This window comes from Carassius carassius, chromosome 37 (genome assembly GCF_963082965.1).
Source record: "Carassius carassius chromosome 37, fCarCar2.1, whole genome shotgun sequence".
NCBI lineage: Eukaryota > Metazoa > Chordata > Actinopteri > Cypriniformes > Cyprinidae > Carassius > Carassius carassius.
Genome location: NC_081791.1, coordinates 22137096 through 22157298, shown reverse-complemented (window position 1 = coordinate 22157298; position 20203 = coordinate 22137096). Strand labels below are relative to the sequence as shown.

Sequence of the window (20203 nt, the reverse complement as noted above, 5' to 3'; positions counted from 1 at the left end):
CGCACGCGTCAGTTTTTGGACTCCACTCCCTGTTAAAGAGAAACTCATGACTCATATTATTGCAAAAAACGAAAGTCTCTGTAAGACCACTTTATACTGTGAAAATAAACTTTATTGGATAGATCATAAAATTATAGAATATATATTGATGTGGACGTAGGCCTATTTATGTGTAAAATATTTGTGTTTAGCTACATAGGGCAGGTGTCACGGATGGAATCTGGCACAAAGGCCATAGGCTACTTTATCGCTGTAATTATAGGAGTTTGAGTCAAAAGTCCAGTTACACAATTATGTATTTTTATTAAATGGTTTTTATGTCGGTTTCAAATGCCAAAAGCTCTTAATATTTCTGTAATAAAACTGCACTAGCAAACATGCAGACAAGGTAGATTTTACCAAACATTTTGGACTGAGCAGTTCTAAAAAATGTCAGATCAGTGCAAGGTTTCATATGCCGTTTTCATATATCACAATTGAATATTCCATCAATTGCAGGCAGCTTCATTGAGACATCTTACCCAAAAAACTGTAGCGTGACAACATGCCCTTCTATTAATTAAAAGTGTTGACAGTTTGGTATGTTGTTTATATGCTGAATAATTGTCTATTGACTTAAATATCTGATGTGAATATTTGTATATTTTACTTTCCCAGTAACATTATTATTGATATCAGCGTGTAAGATGAATTCCTTCTACTCAAAGGGTTAGATAGTATGGAACGATTATGCTCATTTGATGAACCTAATGTAATATTGTATAATTAGGCCCTGGGAAGTATGCCAAGCAGAGCAGAGGTTTCATTAAGATTGTTTAATTTAATTGCAATATTCAACCCAATATATTACGTATCAGATCTTGAATGATGATCCAAATTTTGTTTTGCACTTGTGTGACTAAATAAAACGTAATTTAAGCATTTTAATGGATAGCCCCACAGACTTCTTAGGCAGTATAAGGATGCATTTAGTACATCTAAAATAGAACTTCTCTGTATTAGTTGGGGCCTTTATACTGGATGTGAACCTAATTACAGATTTGTCTGTATTCAGCAATCCCAGTACTCCTTTGAGCTCCATGGCAATATGCTGCTAATGCATGCAAATGGAAGAGTTTGCCAGCTGCCTTGGCTATAGAGGAGAGACACAGAATGTGTATAGAGACACGGTGTCTCTTTCATAAACCAGTTTATTATTATTAAAAAAGAAAAAGGTCAATATGCCTTGTAAATCACATATAAGAATATGAATCAATATGCATTTCATGAAAAAGGACATTAGCAAAGAACATTTTCCTTTGAATGCATTTAATGGTGTGCATGACACTTTCACACACAAAAAACAACAACAAACAAACATGCAATCATCACAACAGTCAACACATTCAAATAACAATGCAACAGATGCATTTGTCTACAATGCCCTAAAATGATAGTCTCTGAGGAACAATCAGAGGGAAACTGTGCTTGAAGATTAAACTGCTTGGGCTGTAGCCAAGCTCTTTTTTCTCTCTATAGCTCTATTTTCTCATTTGTAAGTCACTTTGGATAAAAAGCACCTGTTACAGGAATACAGTTTTGTAAGTGCTAAGATGATATGTTTGGCTAATTACATTTTACATTTTAATTGCCCCTTTTGTTCTGTTTATTAATATTTTACATGGAACCATAATATGCCTGTTTCATTTAATGTGTTAGACTTTAAGAGGTTCAAGGACAGAGAGGAAGAAGGACATGAATGTCAATATTTTAAATTCTTAAAAATATATATTTTGTTGTTTTGAAGAAACACAGCAATAGTAGTATTCATGATTACACTATTAATTGTCATAAATTTTATAAGTGATAATAATAATAAATAGTTGTCATTATTAGTATTAGTATTAGTGCATAACCTCACAATGTACAGTAGGGTTTGAATAGTGCAGTGAACAACTCAGTTGTCTATTTTGTTCTGTTTATCTGTATATTTTAAATTTTAGCATTTAATAAAAATCCTCTATATGATTTTCTTTAAAATGTAAAAACTTTAAAAACTGCATTAATAGAATGACATGAATATTAATATTTTAAATACTTATACTTTTTATTCAGATCATTGTTTTTCGAAAACAACAACATAATAATAGTCACATTATCACATTAAAGGCACAAAAAAGCATAATAATAAGTAATAATAAGCATGAAAAAATATTATTTTATATATTAATATTATTTTCACTGCCATTATTATATTATATCATTAAAATAATATTTTTTGATAATAATAATTAATAGAAATTAAATTGATCTCTTTATTAATATTAGTGAAAGCATAACCTCACACTGTAGCAATATTGCAGTCCGAATCAAGTGCAGTGAACTGCAGTAACACTGTGTACTGTCCCTTTAAGACGGCCATCGCTCCCGTTCTGTCGAGCCAGCGCCATTTTTTCAATGCAAGACTCGGCCTGCATAAATTATGTTCATGACGTAGTGCAAAAGAGCAAATTTGTGTTAATTTTTCGCCACTTTTCTGCAGATAAGGGTTTACCTTGGCTATTAAGGTGCACTTGCTTCACCAGCACGACAGTTAACGGAGAGACGTCATTAAATATTTAGTTAAAAAGAGGATCAGCGCTTTCCCGAGCCTCCTTATCAATGCAAATAGCTCTTTTGTGTGCATTTGTAGCACGCATCGGAAGCAGTGAGATGAATTTTTAATTATGCATATTTGAAACAAACTGTGGCAAAGCTCGCCGAAGGAGGACAACTAAAGAAAATATCCCACCTTTCAGCGGGTAAGTCGTGAATATGATCACAGCTTGCACGTTATTTTTACACAACGCAAAACGAAGTCTAGGACTCGAAATGAGTTTTTGGTTAATATGCAATGGTCTTAATTAGCATAATTTATATATTTATGATAAAGAGAAAGGGAATACATCAAATGCCGTCCCGAGTCGTGGCATATTGGCATGTGAGGAGTGTGATCAGTTGATGAAGTGTGTGTCCCGTGAGGAGAGTTTTTATTATTTCATTGTGAATGTGTTGTTGGGAGGGTTGCACTTGATGTGGAAATGCGCAAGGCTTACATAATGCTCTATTGTTTTTAGGATAATTACATTTTTTTTTTATCCAAGGCATGGATCTTAAATTGCACTTTGCACAGTGATGGCATTCGAAAATGTTCGGTCGAGTTTTATTTAGGAATAATGTACCAAATTCTTAAGAACTGAGATTACGTTCTTCCAGTTACTTTGATTCTAATATTTTAAGTTGACAACCTTGAGAGCTGGCGTCATAGGCGTGACGTTACACACTACGTCATGATGACTGCTTAATGCCTTGCAAAGATATACAATGTCAGTCATAGTTTCTGCCCAAACACCATAGTATTTACAATACTTAATGTTATTATGGTTAAAGAATAATACATGTAATACGTAATGTTATTGAAACAATGCAGAAACTTTTTTTTTGTTTTTGTTTTTTTTTTGACAGTGATTTGTTATATCAGAAAGTTTACCATGGTGAAATTTTGTAAGGGTTTGCTGCTAGTCACAATCATATTTTACATTTTCAATAAACTTTAAATTCATTTTGTGATATCCTTGTGAGACGACTAAAGGTGAAGCACTCTACTGTAATGTGTGTTTTTTTTATTCTTTATTTATTTATTTATTTAGAAAACTATAAACTGATCCTTGATTGTAAATTATTTATTACACTGGGTGCAACTTAATCACATAGCAGTTTCTACCTTAATAACTTAATATTTAAATCAGCATCTATCTTCTATTTTGTGGAGTGTTTCTGATTAGCGTGAGATATTTGTTAGAATTGGTTGCACTAAATCACAGATAATTTTTTTTTACCTTTATAACCCAATACTGTATTTTAAATCATATTTTTTTCTTCCATATTGTGAAGTATTTCAAATCAAAATGGGATATTTATGTGATTTAGTGCAACAAATTCTGACAAATATCCGACTAAACCAGAAATACTTAATATGGAAAATTAAAAAAAAGTGATTTAGTGCAACTAAATCTGATTTTTTATTTTAGTGACTAAATATTTCATATTGTGAAGTATTTCAGATTAAAATGAGATATTTGTCAGAATTAGTTGCACTAAATCACATATTTATTTTTTACCTTTATAACCTAATATTGCATTTTAAATAATAATTATTCTTCCATATTGTGAAATGTTTCTAACTGAAATGGGATTTTTGTCAAATTTAGCTGCACTAAATTACAAACTTTTTACCTTTAAAACGTAACTTTTGTAAACTTAAAGTATTTCCAATTAAAAAAAATATATTCAGTCATTAACCAACTGGTGTCTGAAGGTGTTTGGGGGCCCTGGAGAAGTTTTGACATGCCCTGCCCCATATATTTGTGCTTTTTTAAGTTGCGTTTAAACATTTAAATGGCTAAAGCCATATAACACTGTAATCAGCACAAACTTGGCTATAGTAATATGTGAGAAGCATGTATGTACATGATTGTGTTTTTGAGAAAGCAATGTTTATGCATGGTTAGGAAAAAAAAAGAAAATCACTTGAATAAGGCAATAAAACACATAGAAAACATCTTGTTTACAAGAATTTTGAAAACTGGATTCACAGAAAACAATATATTCACTTTAAATTAAAAAGTCACTTTTTGTATGGAACAGCTGTGTGTGAGGAGGCGACAATGATCATGAATAATAGTGTGATTTACACCTGAGAAGACAAAGGCCTGCATAATAAGATGCATAATGAGCCTTTCAGTCAGATATGTGAAAACCGGAGACAGCAGAAACTGCACAAGAAAACAAATGAACGTGAGCAACAAAATGATCAGACAAAGACTGAGCAAACATGGTGACAGTGTGTACATGTATATATAATATATATAATGTGTACACTACCAGACAAAAGTTTTTAAACAGTAAGATTTGTAATGTTTTTTTTAACAACGTATCTTCAGCTCACCAAGCCTGCATTTATTTGATACAAAGTACAGTACAATAAAATTTGAAATATTTTTAGTATTCAAAATAACTGTTTTCTATTTGAATATATTATCAAATGTAATTTATTCCTGTGATTTCAATGCTGATTTCTAGCATCATTACTCCAGTCTTCAGTGTCGCATGATCCTTCAGATTTGCTGCTCAAAAACATTTATTATTATTATTTATCACCCCATAGTGGTCCAACGATTTGTGATTATTCGCATTCCAAAAATAAGTTTTTGTTTACATAATATATGTATGTGTACTGTGTTTAATATGTATTTATAAATACACACATATACAGTATATATTTGGAAATATTTACATGTATAAACATTTATATATTTTATATTATATATAAATATTTAATATGTAAACAACATTTTTCTTAAATATATGCATGCATGTGTTTGTATTTATACTAAATACACATAGTTTACACACACAGATTATGTAAAGAAAAACTTTTATTTTGGATGTAATTAATCATTTTACAGCACTACCCCCCCCCCACTTAAATTAAATAAATAAGTGGGTAAGTGAGCATGTTGATAGGCCTATCAGGAGCAATTACATTAGCAATCACTAATATTGGTCACTATATTTTATATCATAGATGCACACATGATTGTATTATGATACAAAACAAAAAAATATCTGAGAAACAAAATTAGTATTGTTAAGCACATTATAGGCCCAAACATGTTTTGAGGAAATATTTGCAGACAGAGTATTTCACAGTAAAGATTGGTCTAAAAATTCTTATACATTACTTTTATATCGTCTAAACATTACTTTTATTTTGTATTGTTTATAGAACATAAAACCATCCTTATGTCACAACAACACATTATCTAATGTCAATAAGAGACATTACTTAATTGGCATAAAAGATCTCCTCCGCTGGCTCAAGCCTTACTCGCCTTGTGTTTGTGAGGTAAACAAAAAGCTTATTCCTCTCAGTGTCTTTTTCTGAGGTAGATACAGACTTCTTCATCTCAGTGTCTTCTTCAAATACAGACTTATTCCTCTCAGTGTCTTCTTCTGAGGTAATAACAGACTTATTCCTCTCAGTGTTTTCTTCTGAGGTAATAACAGACTTATTCCTCTCAGTGTTTTCTTCTGAGGTAAATACAGACTTATTCCTCTTAGTCTTCTTCCAAAAATGAAAAGTAACTGAGATGAACACATTGCTGCTTTGTTTACGATGATGTGGGCATTTACATGTTGCATGTATCAGTGAAGATTTGTTATATGCTAACATCCGTGGGCATGATCTAATTAGAGATCATGAGGACCTGTCATTGGTTTTATACAGATTACTTAACCTTTAATCACTCCTAAAAAAGGACAACACTTAAAGTCTTTGGGGTCATTTTTACCCCAAACTTTTAAAAAGCGATTGCATAAGGAAATATACATTTTTTATATGGAAAACTATATATCATTTTTTTTATTTACTTCTCAACTATACATTTATGCTGTGTTTTTGTGGAAATTTTTGAAGTTTTTTACCTATTTACTGCACAATTACATAACTAGGCCATAAATTGGCTCATGAAAAATGATTTTTTAAAGAAAAAATCACTTAAATGATGATCTTAATTAAATCTAAATAGTTTCTGGACATTGCTCTATGTGTTAGGGATAGAATACTGCCATCTAAAGGTTAGTCAAAAAACTTTATTTCTTATGGGTTAGGAATTAAAGTGCAATGGCCACATGTATCCACTAGAGTGCTATAGAGACTCATTCATTTTCACTTCATTTTTCTTGATGCTTCAACTTCTCCTCACAACTTTATGATATATATTTTGTGAATATTTATTTAAACATTTTGAAATACATAAAAAAATCTGTAGTTTTGTCAGAGTTAGAATTTGTTGTTGTTTTCTAATATATTTTGAATTATCTGCTTTTGCAAATTATTATACATACATTTGAAAAAAACATTACAAGTCACCACTATGACGTGATAATCACACACTATTTATTTCAGAAAATTATTTATCAACAACTATTTATTTTTTTAGAACAAGAGATTTTAGAACAAGATGAATTTTAAAAGTAAATAAACCAATATAATACAAAACAACAGCACCAATAAACTGTAATGAACAGGAGTGAAGGGTACACAGAACAACTTTTTTTATAAATCACATGGCTAATAAACATGTGAAAGAACAAGCAGAATATTATAGAATATATATTACAAGCTTGTTCCATGTTGCATATGTGACATTTTTCAGATTTGTGCCAGTTTAGTTGATTTTATTTGCCAATTTCTATAAAAATGCTCTCTGTTGCAGTGGCATACGTATGTTTGTGTGTGTGTGTATGTGTGTGTGTGTGTGTGTGTATGAGATAGAAAGTTTGTTCCACTTTGGGTTTATGCTCTAGGACCAGACCTTGAATTAAATGTAAAAATTTTTAGATTTATGCCAGTTTAGTTAATTTTATTTGCCAATTTCTATAAAAATGCTCTCTGTTGCAGTGGCATACGTATGTTTGTGTGTGTGTGTGTGTGTGTGTGTGTGTGTATGAGATAGAAAGTTTGTTCCACTTTGGGTTTATGCTCTAGGACCAGACCTTGAATTAAATGTAATTTTTTTTAGATTTATGCCAGTTTAGTTAATTTTATTTGCCAATTTCTATAAAAATGCTCTCTGTTGCAGTGGCATACGTATGTTTGTGTGTGTGTGTATGTGTGTGTGTGTGTGTGTGTGTATGAGATAGAAAGTTTGTTCCACTTTGGGTTTATGCTCTAGGACCAGACCTTGAATTAAATGTAAAAATTTTTAGATTTATGCCAGTTTAGTTAATTTTATTTGCCAATTTCTATAAAAATGCTCTCTGTTGCAGTGGCATACGTATGTTTGTGTGTGTGTGTGTGTGTGTGTGTGTGTGTATGAGATAGAAAGTTTGTTCCACTTTGGGTTTATGCTCTAGGACCAGACCTTGAATTAAATGTAAAAATTTTTAGATTTATGCCAGTTTAGTTAATTTTATTTGCCAATTTCTATAAAAATGCTCTCTGTTGCAGTGGCATACGTATGTTTGTGTGTGTGTGTATGTGTGTGTGTGTGTGTGTGTGTATGAGATAGAAAGTTTGTTCCACTTTGGGTTTATGCTCTAGGACCAGACCTTGAATTAAATGTAAAAATTTTTAGATTTATGCCAGTTTAGTTAATTTTATTTGCCAATTTCTATAAAAATGCTCTCTGTTGCAGTGGCATACGTATGTTTGTGTGTGTGTGTGTGTGTGCGTGTGTGTGTATGAGATAGAAAGTTTGTTCCACTTTGGGTTTATGCTCTAGGACCAGACCTTGAATTAAATGTAAAAATTTTTAGATTTATGCCAGTTTAGTTAATTTTATTTGCCAATTTCTATAAAAATGCTCTCTGTTGCAGTGGCATACGTATGTTGTGTGTGTGTGTGTGTGTGTGTGTGTGTGTGTGTGTGTATGAGATAGAAAGTTTGTTCCACTTTGGGTTTATGCTCTAGGACCAGACCTTGAATTAAATGTAAAAAAATTTAGATTTATGCCAGTTTAGTTAATTTTATTTGCCAATTTCTGTAAAAATGCTCTCTGTTGCAGTCACATACATGTGTGTGTTTGTGTGTGTGTGTGTGTGTGTATGAGATACAAAGTTCGTTCTACTTTTTATTTATGCTCTAGGACCAGATCTTGGTTTATTTGTAGAAATTTTCAGATTTATAATGGATTTAGTTTTATTTTTTTGACAAACAAAATTTTAAAAAGTCATTTTTTGCATTTTCCCATTCATTTTCAATGTGGGGTCATTTTGACCCCAAAGACCTTAAAAGGTAAATTTTTTTTTACACACCTTTAGAACAACCAAATCAAGCCCAGTTTTTTTGTGCATGTTTAGATAGATGATTTAGGAAATGTCACCGAGTTTCATGCCCCTGCGATGAAGGTAACACTTTTAAAAAATGAAGGAAAAATCCATTGGGGTCATTTTGACCCCAAAGGATGATTAAAGGTTAATCACAGAATATTTGTTTTTGGTAAGAGTAGACATGTAGTTGTATTTATCATGTCTGTGTGTAAAGTATTCATTGAGTTTCAGTTCACTTTAGTGACATGTTTCTAAAGCAGTTTGCAGAGACAGTGTAGACGGAGAGCGCACCTTTTATTTTCTTTATTATACAAAAGCACTCAGTTTTGTTGATTATGGTGAGCATACACAAATAAAAGGAGCCCCTTTACAGATTCAAATGATGTATTACTTTTATGTGTCCAATCAAAAGTGACCGAGCATTTTATGTTCTTTTCGCTGTCATCTTGAAAATGTGCAAGTGCTCCCGGCAGTTAAATAATGTAGGATGGGACTTCCTACAATTGTGAAAAATGGTCTCTGACAGTTGGTTGGAGCTGAGGGGCTAAAAAGTATAAAAGCTCTTGATGATAAATGTAATTGAATTTAATTAAATAGGGTCAACTTTTATATTTGGTGAATGTAAAAGTATGTAGTGCTGTCAGGAATTTTTATTGACCAGCTTCTTTGTCTCAGGGGTACTGCGGAGCTGGTAACATCCCCTTCAACCACTATGCAGAATCAGTGATCTCCTCAGAGCTTAGACTTCATCATGGACACTGAGGATCTCCCTGCAAACAATGCGCCACTCACCGTCAATGAACAGGTATTCCTGAGTCATAATTCCCATACGATTCTCACTACTTACATGGAGTGTTACCAAAACACAGATGTACCTTAAAATTTCATCATGTCCAGCCTCATGCCCAATATGTGTGAGTGTTCAATCTACGTTCACAGCTCAAGCAATTATCTTTTGGTGGTGAGGTGTTCGCAAAAAGCATCCTTGTTGTGTTGGTTCTTTGTGTCTTAACATGTGCTTGGCATCTCGGTCATCTTTAGCCATTCACTGTCTGACTGCATAAGTGTTTTCTCAGCTTTTAGGTTCCTGCACTTTGAAATTCCCAGCACAAGACAACCAGGTATGCACTTTCTCCTGTGTCTGTACTGCTCTCTGTGCTGCGCTGAGTTGAGCTTCCCTCTCTGCCTGAGCCCTGCATGTGCTCCTGTGATGTTTCTCTGATCTTTACTGAAACATGATAGAGGAATGTTCTTAATAAAAATCAAACATTAAGCTGAGCAAAACCTTTGAAACTGTATCATGCTATATTATAATACAATACCATTTAAAAGTAACAGTAAAAACAGTAATATTGTAAATTATTTACAATTTTAAATACAATTTCCAATTTAAAATAGCTGCTTTCTATTTTAACATTTTAAAATTAGTGCTGTCAATAGATAAAAAAAAATAATAATCATATAATTTTTTCCTGAAATCATAATTAATCTCACCTAACATTAATTTGTAAGTTAATATACCTTTTAATTGCAATAATTTCACATTTAATCTTTAAATTAATGTAGAAACAACAAAGACAGTATATTTTTTATATTTGTTTAACGGTATCTTTTTTATGGCTGAAGGCGATTGATTATCATTGATACAAATACTATTGAAGTCTCTTAAGAAATTGTTCTTTTTTCTAATTTAAGTGAAATCAAAACAATCTTGACACGAACCCATTATAATAAATGTCCTATTTACCTGTGTCCTTCAACAAGTAGGAAATATACAGAAATTGAATAAAGTTATCAAACACTCAATTATAAATTAAATATAGATGAATCCTTAAAGCTACAAAAGTTACAGATTTCCTAATTTTTCTTTTGTTATTTGATTTAACAGACATCACAGCAGTTAATAGTTTATTTGGCTGCTATTACTTTAAGAGCTGCTGCTGCTGAACGTGACGCAGATCTGACATGCATGCTTGTAGTTTAATTCATGCTTTAATATGAAATAATACAGGCTACAGCGCGCACTGCCGTATTTGCACATTCAACATCTCACTTGACCGCCGTTCACTGTTCTACTGAAGCTCCTCGTCACCTGTACGGTTTCCATGCTTGTTTGAGTAGCACCTGTCGTTGAGGTGATGCTGGAGTGCGTGTCTGAAAAGTCTCCCATTTGACGTGGTCGTAAAGGCATTCTGTGTCTAAATAAATGCAATTCTCGTCAAGAAGACAGTTTGAAATGAACTACGAAAATGAAAACATCAGCTCAAATTTCTTTAGGCTACTGATATGACTGGAGTTTTTTTTTCTTATGTGAGTGTTTTTATTATTATAAATTGTTTTGAAAAGTATTTTTCATTTCTTTAAGTCTTAAAACATTTATTAATCTGGGTAAAAATGGCTGTGTGCACCTTTAAACGACCACATAGACATGACAATAAATGAATTGCCTATATTTAATATATCACACTCTAGTTGTAAAAGTTTCATGCTCTTTTGCTCAGCAAATGTCACCAGTAATTTAATAAAATGTCTGAGAGATCAGAATACACACACAGGTGTAAACTCCATAACAGATCATGGCCCATTTTCATCTTGTCAACACTGCCCCTCATTACCGCTGACAGGAGAGCATTTATAACCAGTTCCTAACACCTTTCTCCCAGGTCATTGTCATGTCAGGACAGGAGACCATCCGTGTGCTGGAGGTGGAGGTGGATACAGCCTTGCCCTCTTCAGGGGCTGATGGGAAGGTGGAGTCAGGGGGCGAGGAGGCTGCTGTTCAGACCCTGGATGTAGCTGAGGAGGCTCCATCGGACAGTCCAGTAACCACAAGCACTACCACAGCTGGTGAGATGAATAAAATTGACTGATATAAATAGCCCCTTTAGTTTGGTATCATAGCAACCCAGTATTCAAAGCCACCACCATCAAAGAGACATTTAATGTCATAATTGTAAAATATGCATGGCTTGATTATGCTTCCTCTGCATGGAAATATCAGGGCAAATTTTTTTAAGGTTTTCAGCAAATCTACCTCTTTTGCATGTAGTGTCTATTGAGGTCTCAGCACCTGCAGTACAGACCGTGGTCTCCAAAGCCCCCATCAGTGTGCCTCCAGCCCAGCCACAGACCAGCGTGCCCATCACTGTCCAGGCCTGCCCTCAGGTGAACTCCAATTTCCATTTTTTGCCATTTGAAATATTAGGGGCCACTTTCAGTGTCAGTTTTGCTTCAAATTCTTGATAATTTCTGACTCTGGTCTTCACGAACTCAAGGTTGTTCATATCATGTCATTTCTAACTGTCTAATTGAACATTCCACTAAGCATTATGTAGTGCAAAAATGTTAATATAATAATAAATAAATACTGAAATAAGTAATGATGTCTATGGTAGCAGTCAAAATAGAGCAATTCGCCGTCTGAAAGCTAGTTTCACTTCAAATTGCTGCTTCATATAACGTTTAAGTACAATATTGATAACATTGTTTTGCCACTAGGTGGTGACTTAGAGACTGTTACATTCATTTATGATTTGAATCATTCAAGAGATTTGTTTAAAAAATGCTGATTCATTCAGTAATGGAACAAGTGAAGTATTCATGATTGAATGATTGAATCATTCATTCAAACATATTTAATATTTTGTCAAATTCCATGTTATTTTGCCTAGTTCACAATCGTGATAGAATCATGATCTCTATTTGATTATCATGATTCTCTGTTTATCCAGAATCGTTCAGCTCTAGTGAGGGGCACCTAGTTCTGTAAAGGTTAAAAACACCTACATTAAATTAATTCATAATTTTGGGAACACTCCAAATTTAGTGTAAATCAGTGTTATTTTATTATTATTTGTATACAATTATAGTGTTTATTAATATCTATCCATCTTTAGTCGACCCTAGAACTCTCAATTCTAATTATATTCTTTAAAAAAACTAGTTTTTACTAACTTGTTTTCTTATATTCTATCTGTTTTCTTTTTATTTATTATACAATTAACAAAAGCCAAAAAGGCCTCTAACACTAGCTTGCTCTATTCTTTTTCTATTCTATCTGTTGTCTTTTTATTGACTTGCGTTAAGCTTGCGTATCATTGCTCTTTAGTTGATTTTGATTGCTTCCATTGTCCTCATTTGTAAGTTGCTTTGGATAAAAGCGTCTTCTAAATGACTAAATATTATATTTAAAATTAGCTATTATTTCTTCAGTGTATACTGTGATTTTAATTTTAAGTTTGTATTTTTTTGTTTATTGCATTTTTATGTAGCTTTATTTTGTTTTTGTTTTAGTAATTTTTGTACTTCAGCTTAAAAAAATTTGCACACAGAGTCGGAAATTCTCGTCTGAAGTTTTAACACATTAAAAAATATATACAACCTCACGTTGTGTCACTCACATTTACACACTGCCTCTGAAACATTCGTCCGTCAAAAAATAAATCGAATTAGGTTCAGTTTTCTGTATTTTCGCATCCGTTGCATGCATTTTGATAGGAAAGGATTACGAATACAGAAAAAACAAAAATTACGTTTTTAACATCAGCATCTTTTATCTTTTGTAACCATTTACAAAGTTGGCTTGTGTGTGATGGCTTGTTTAAAATGTAAATTACAACCTCTAGACTTGTTTGTTTCAGTTAGTTGCAATGGTAAAAAAAACAAGAAATTTCCATCTAATATTATTAAAAAAAAATTATATTAACAGAACTGATTTATAAGAGTTTTAAGTGGCTTTAACAACATTGGTGCAGAATGTCAGAAAAATACCTATAAATGTCAAAACATTTGAAAAACCTTTCTCAGAATAATTAAATCTATATGCCATTACCCCGCCAGGTCATGACTCAGGATGGTTTGGCCTCTCTGATGACTGGCATGCTTGCTCAGCAGGGTTCTCTGGGTCAGCCCCTGCTCATACCTCTGAGTATGGCTGGATCTGTGGGGGGTCAGGGGGGTCTGGCAGTGCTCACCTTACCCACCGCCACTGTTGCCACCCTCCCTGGTCTCGCTGCCGCCAGCCCTGCCGGAGGACTGCTGAAGCTGCCATTTGCAGGACTGCAAGGTACTGATCCTGCGCAAAATTCTAATGCCATGGAATTTAATTTAAAATGCATGGATTGAGGGCAGCTTGAGGGTAGTTCAGAATAATGATCATTTTAATGGCACAAGGTGTTTTACTGAGTAGACAGATTTCTTTTTGACTGTTACAACAGCTTGTTTTTCTTTTCCAGCTGCTACTGTGTTGAACTCTGTCCAGACGCAGCTGCAGTCACCTGCGCAGGCAGTCCTGCAGCCCCAGGTGTCTGCTCTGCAGCCCGTGCAGACCACACCAGCCAGCACTGCGTCTGTTGTTCAAAAGGTGTCAGAGCCCAGTGCCTCGGTCGCAACACTTCAGACGGCAGGCCTGTCCATCAACCCTGCTATTGTGAGTAGGGAACACTTCTGTTGTGGATAGAAACATGTAATTGGGTTCAGTTGTATTATATATGTGGAAAATGGGATTTTGAAATGGAAATGTGCATATTGGGACAAAATGAGGTGCTAACCAATTTTTAAAATGTTTTGGCTAGTATTGGATATTCAAGAGGTAGTTTTTCGAAGACTGCTTTCATGTCAACAATTCATCTAAAAAATAGTTTTGGATTTTTTTTTTTGTGGACGAAATAGTATATATATTTTATTTTGTATATTACTTTTTATAGATAGTAAATAACAAACAAAAATTCTGCAGGTGATTTACTGATAATGCACACATTAAAGAACACAGACGCAACCAGATAATATCCATAATGACCAGCGCAATTTACCAAGAGCAGCACAAATCACCACCTTCTTTAAGACATGCTTTTTTGGGCGTTGAATACTTATGCAAATAGCACTAATTTGATGAGTGCAAACGTTAGTCTGGAAGGGAAACTCCTACAAATTTATATTTAATAAGGTCAGGCCTTTTCAGCAATAATTCTTTAATGCACATCTTTAGTAAATCCGAACAGTAATATTTTAACACCAAAAGATAGTTTAAGCTGGCGCTAGCTGTTAGTAAATCTGGCCCTTAGTATTCCAGGGCTTGATTACTTACTAATATGTTTGAATATTTCTGTTAAGATTTGTATAAATCTTATTTCTGAGAAGACTGACTATAGTTTCTATAGACACAATAATAATAATAATAATTATTGTTGTTGTTATTATTATTATTATTAAGTAGTTTTTGTTATTCTTTTATTTATTGTTTTACAGTTTTTTTAGATTATATATATATATATTTATATAAGAAGAAGAAAAAAGAAAGAAACAAGGAAAGAGAAATTTCATAAATCATTTGCACACTAGATAGAAAGTGTATGGAAATATTCTAAAATCTTAAACTGAAGCTCATCTAAAACACTCTCTTGCTACTTTTCAAGTAATGGCATTTTCTTTCAGGAAATGCATCTAGTCTTAAATTACTAAAGATAACTTCATAATGAATTCAGTCTAATCTAATCAGGAGTGTTTTTTCCCCTTCAGATTAGTGCAGCTTCTCTGGGAGCTCAGCCTCAGTTCATCAGCTCTCTCACTACAACTCCTATCTTCACCAGTGCCATGTCTAATGTGGCAGGACTCACAGGTCAACTTATTACCAATGCACAGGGCCAGGTTAGTATTACATTTAAATGTATTTGTTCATTTAATAGACACATTTTTCCTAAGGGAAAATTTTCTTACACAATTTTTCCATATCCTTTCATTATGTTCATACCTGTGTTTCAGGTAATTGGAACACTTCCCCTGCTGGTCAACCCTTCATCCCTGGCTGGAGCTGCAGCAGCCTCTGCGTTACCTGCTCAAGGCCTGCAGCTCCAGACTGTGTGCCCACAGCTGTTCCTCAATGCCCAGGGCCAGATCATTGCTACAATAGGAAACGGTCCAACAGCTGCTGCCCCGTCAGCCGCCTCCATCCTCCCAAAAGCCACTGTGCCCCTGACACTCACCAAGACCAGCACATCGGTACTGAAGTGCTGCCCACTGTGGCTCTTCAATAGTCTGTAAACACAAAATAAACATTCTTGTACTTTTAAGGATAAATATATCTTTCTTTTGTTTGCATAACACCCAGTAAGATCTTAGCAACTGCTTGGCATCCATCTAGTAATGCCATATAAAATGCCAACGTAGGATCATTGTAAAATGTGTTTCCAAAAATGTATCCATACATACAATTAACGCCAGTTTCTAGCTGAAAGAACACACGTGGCATTAAAATACCAACAACTTTCAATAATTACAGGGCCATTTTATTGATTAAAGACTACCTTAACCTTTTAACACCACTTAGCAGACGTTTCATTTCTGAACTGGCATGATACATACAACAAGCGGTGTAGTAAAATGTTAAAAAAAGAAAACTAAGCTTTTAACGCCACTCACAGAAGGAAATATTTGGTAATGGACTGTGATTCGTTCTCTAGGGTCCTGTTGGGAAAGTGGCGCCATCTAAAGTCATTATTGCTCCCCAGCCGCAAATAGTTAAATCAGTCACATCCCTCACCGGTGCCATCGCCTGTGGAGACATGCCTACCGTGGGGCAACTTGTCAGCAGTAGGTTTATGCTTTTCTAGTACTTCACTGTTTATGTAATGTTTGCAGTGTTGCTTTGACAACCTTCTTCAGTCACGTAATTGAATAGGAGCAATTCTGTAAGGTGTGTTTAGATCAGATTTCAGTTTTGAAGATTGATGCTTCAGTGACTCGTGGGTAAATGACTCACGTTGTTTATGATCTGGAGAGAATCCAAAGTCCTAATTCAATTTTTGTTTTCATTAGAACCACAGTCTGCTGTGAACGAAGAAGAGGCCATTAATCTGGAGGAGATCCGAGAGTTTGCCAAGAATTTTAAGATTCGACGGCTCTCTCTGGGGTTGACACAGACTCAAGTGGGTCAGGCTCTCACCGCTACGGAGGGTCCTGCCTACAGTCAGTCAGCAATCTGCAGGTTTTTCTCTTTTCTATCATTTATTTGTTCCTTTACTAGTCTTAACAGGACTGATTGGACCACTCCCACTCCAATTAGGTTGTGTAAATTGTGCCATTAAAGAAAGAAAAAAGTAACTAGTGACGCATAAGGCTCTTCTTTGTATCCAGCATTTTTGTTATGAAGCATAGTTTATACAAATCTTATTTATTAGGGGTGTAACGGTAGGCAAGTATTGATGGTTTACTGCATACCGCGGGTTTCGCACCACAGGAACCTTTTCATAATACCAGAAGTGATTGTAGTACTGGACTGCCTTTTTCGAGGACCAAATTAGCTCCTACTCCGGAGCAGGGTCTAACCAGCTCAACTGGTACTAACCATGACGTAAGTAGGCATTGATTGGCCAGACGCATTCGAAAACGCGCTCATCCGCCATGATTTGAAATGCCATGTAACATACTGTAAACATTGTGTCAACATATTTCACAAGTATGATGAACAGCAATAAATATATGGACGCTGAAGTGCAGGAACTTGTAGCAAATGTAGCACTGCCAGTTGTCGTTGGAGATTCTTAATCTCCTTTCCGTTCTTTCAATCACTTTACGTATGCGTCGACATTCCATGTCCTTTATTGTGAAACCCACGAGACACAACAAAAACATAGCTCTGATCACAGCGTCCTCCATTCTCCTCTTGTTAACGTTATTCTTCTTTGTTAATGTTGTTAAACATCGCTCACAAATGACATTGCTGTCGACCGGCCTATGCCATTTCCTAGTACACATGGTCGGTGCGAATGCAACCCTTTGAATGGTGCTGGGAAATAGTTACTTTAGTACTGTACTTTTAGTTCTGGAATTAAAGTGTTGCGAAAGGCCCTTTTCGTTTCTTCAGTAGAACACAAACCAACATTTTAACCCCGTTGCAATCACTCCTATAATCTAAGTGGATGGGAATCACGGCTAAAACATACAAAAAAATGTCAGAACAGTTTGAACTTGCCTGAGCGCGTTCTCAAGCAGGCGCATGAGGAGGCTTTTTCTTCTTTCTTTATGGCAATCTCAATAAGGAGTGTCAATGATCCACTTGAGAGATAGGTGGCGGTAATGCAATTATAAGTCTCCGATCTGCCACAAAGCAAGAAGAAGAAGCCTCCTCATGCACCTGGTTACCAGTGATGCGCGGGTCAATGTATTAATAACCCACACCCGACCGACGTTTTCAACTAACCCGCCCGCAACTCGGACAGCAAAAAAGGAAAAGAAAATATTGTACCCGACCCGCTTCCTGGCCAGCATTTTTTTAAAGTAGTAAATGCTCATCATAGCGTCATTGGGCCATAGACGTAGGAACTAGGCAAAAAAAAAACCTTAATATATTCTAATTTTGACCGCAGGCACCCGCTCATTTTGGATCAACTCACGCATCACTGCTGGTTACATATTCATTTGAAGTGTTACGGTTCTTCAATGTTTAATTTGTTTGAATAAATCCGTCATGTTTTTATAACAGCCACTATATAAATGTTTCAGAAAACGAATTGGAGTAGAAATATAATTATGTAATGGTATTATCTTAAAAACTTCACTGAGTGTTAAAGTCTTTGTATATAAATCAGATAATTTTAACATTTAGTAATGTAGTACCAACCGATTCTCATATAGTAGTCTATATATATATTTTACAGCATTTGTTAGGAGCTTTTTTTCTAGAAAATATTTGGCATGTATTATATCAAGAATAATCGAATCGCATCAAGTGAGATATAATTGAATTGAATTGTGAAATATGTGAAAACCCAGCCCTAGTTTGAAACTGAGGAGCATATAAAGCAATCTGTCACACCACATCATAGAGAGTCAAAACAGAATTTATTGTTTGAATTTCCTGTTAAAATCAAAGCCTAAAAGATCAATCTTGGGATTGAACAGTTGATATTGTTTCATCAAAATGGAGGTGTATAAAATGAGGAGTTAAAACAATGTTGTATTTGTTCAGTACACATGTGACACAACATCTGTACTGAAAATGTTCAGTATGAATGTGTGTACTGTACCATCACACCCCTTATATATATCTCAACCATCCATGTCCATTTAATGTCTTACATACACCTATTACACTCCATTATCTTGTGTTCCTCTTGTTTCAAGATTTGAGAAGCTTGACATCACTCCTAAAAGTGCCCAGAAGTTGAAACCAGTGCTGGAGCGCTGGCTGGCAGAGGCTGAGCTCTGGAATCAGAAAGGTCAGCAGAACTTGATTGAGTTTGTGGGTGGAGAGCCCTCCAAGAAGCGCAAGCGGAGAACCAGCTTCACACCGCAGGCCATCGAGGTCCTCAACACTTACTTTGAGAAAAACTCCCTTCCCACTGGCCAAGAGATTACAGAGATCTCCAAGGAGCTGAATTACGACCGAGAGGTGGTTCGGGTCTGGTTTTGTAACCGTCGACAGACTCTGAAAAACACTAGCAAGATCAACATGTTTCAGGTCTAGCAGGGCCACGGTACATCTCTTAAGAGTGCAACAGAAAAACTTTTTGGATGTTGATGTATGGGTGCTAGTCGCGAAATGACTGAAATGACTGACTTGCTGTTGTGATGAAGCCAGCGGCACTCAAATTGTGGACGGTCCTTGAATAGTACCACACATACTCTTTCTATTGGTTTTTTGTTTCTGTTATGCTGCATGCAGTGTGACTTTTTGCCGTGCCACCACCATTTTCAATGCTAAAAATGGCATCTGAACTACTTAAAATATGTCTAAAGTTGACCGTTAAAAATGGCTTTTTGCTGTAGCAATAACAGCTATAGCTTTTTACTACATAGTACATTTAGAAGGTTTTATAATTTTTTTAAGTCAGTTTCCATGAGTGAAGTGGTTCCCCGTCTTCGTGTCTAATAGCCTACTGTAGATGTGATTTGGTCAATGGACAATCATAGCACTCTGCCCTGCTTTTACGTGGCTAAATACAATTATTCCATTTCGGCTGTCGTCGTAATTTCATATTCTGAATTGTATGATTTCAACCGTTACGTCAATCTGTTGATTCAAATAGGAAACTGTATCTGTATCAGAGATTACAATGACTGATGTAGAAAATGTCCTTTGGATTTAACTGTTACTGTTTTTGCCATAATCAGTCTAGTAAAGCAGATCTTAATATCTGGAGATGCTATTGAAGAGAGACAAACATTTATATCTATATGGGGCACTTAAGAAACATTTCCTGAACGTTTGTTTTAATGTTGATCGATGAGCCGTCAAACAATTGTTAGAGGATATTACTAATATTACTAATATAAAGGCAGTTCTTCATTTATGAATTTGGATTGTGCTCTCGTTTGTATTCCGTCGCAGCAATATTCACGGGACATATGAACA

The 20203-nt window shown here is 34.8% G+C and overlaps 1 protein-coding gene across 2 annotated transcripts; it reads left to right on the top strand.

Annotated features, from left to right (window-relative positions):
* Window positions 1-2427: 2427 nt before the first annotated feature.
* On the top strand, window positions 2428-19581 carry pou6f1 (POU class 6 homeobox 1). Of its 2 annotated transcripts, XM_059528200.1 has the most exons (12): window positions 2428-2780; window positions 9529-9658; window positions 9930-9974; window positions 11517-11700; window positions 11903-12018; window positions 13693-13918; window positions 14088-14281; window positions 15370-15498; window positions 15613-15849; window positions 16311-16440; window positions 16666-16834; window positions 18973-19581. In XM_059528200.1, the coding sequence occupies exons 2-12, from the start codon at window positions 9605-9607 to the stop codon at window positions 19313-19315; spliced, it is 1827 nt and encodes a 608-aa protein (XP_059384183.1). In that variant the 5' UTR covers window positions 2428-2780; window positions 9529-9604; the 3' UTR covers window positions 19316-19581. The 2 variants fall into 2 exon arrangements, with proteins under 2 accessions (XP_059384183.1, XP_059384184.1); XM_059528201.1 differs by lacking the exon at window positions 9930-9974 and having other exon boundaries at window positions 2429-2780.
* Window positions 19582-20203: the final 622 nt, after the last annotated feature.

Excerpts from the sequence above, each read along its gene's own strand:
- pou6f1 (XM_059528200.1), top strand. The coding sequence starts at position 9,605 with ATGGACACTGAGGATCTCCCTGCAAACAATGCGCCACTCACCGTCAAT. Across the intron at positions 12,019-13,692 it reads CTGTCCAGGCCTGCCCTCAG|GTCATGACTCAGGATGGTTT; the intron begins GTGAACTCCAAT and ends TTACCCCGCCAG. Across the intron at positions 16,441-16,665 it reads CGTGGGGCAACTTGTCAGCA|AACCACAGTCTGCTGTGAAC; the intron begins GTAGGTTTATGC and ends TGTTTTCATTAG.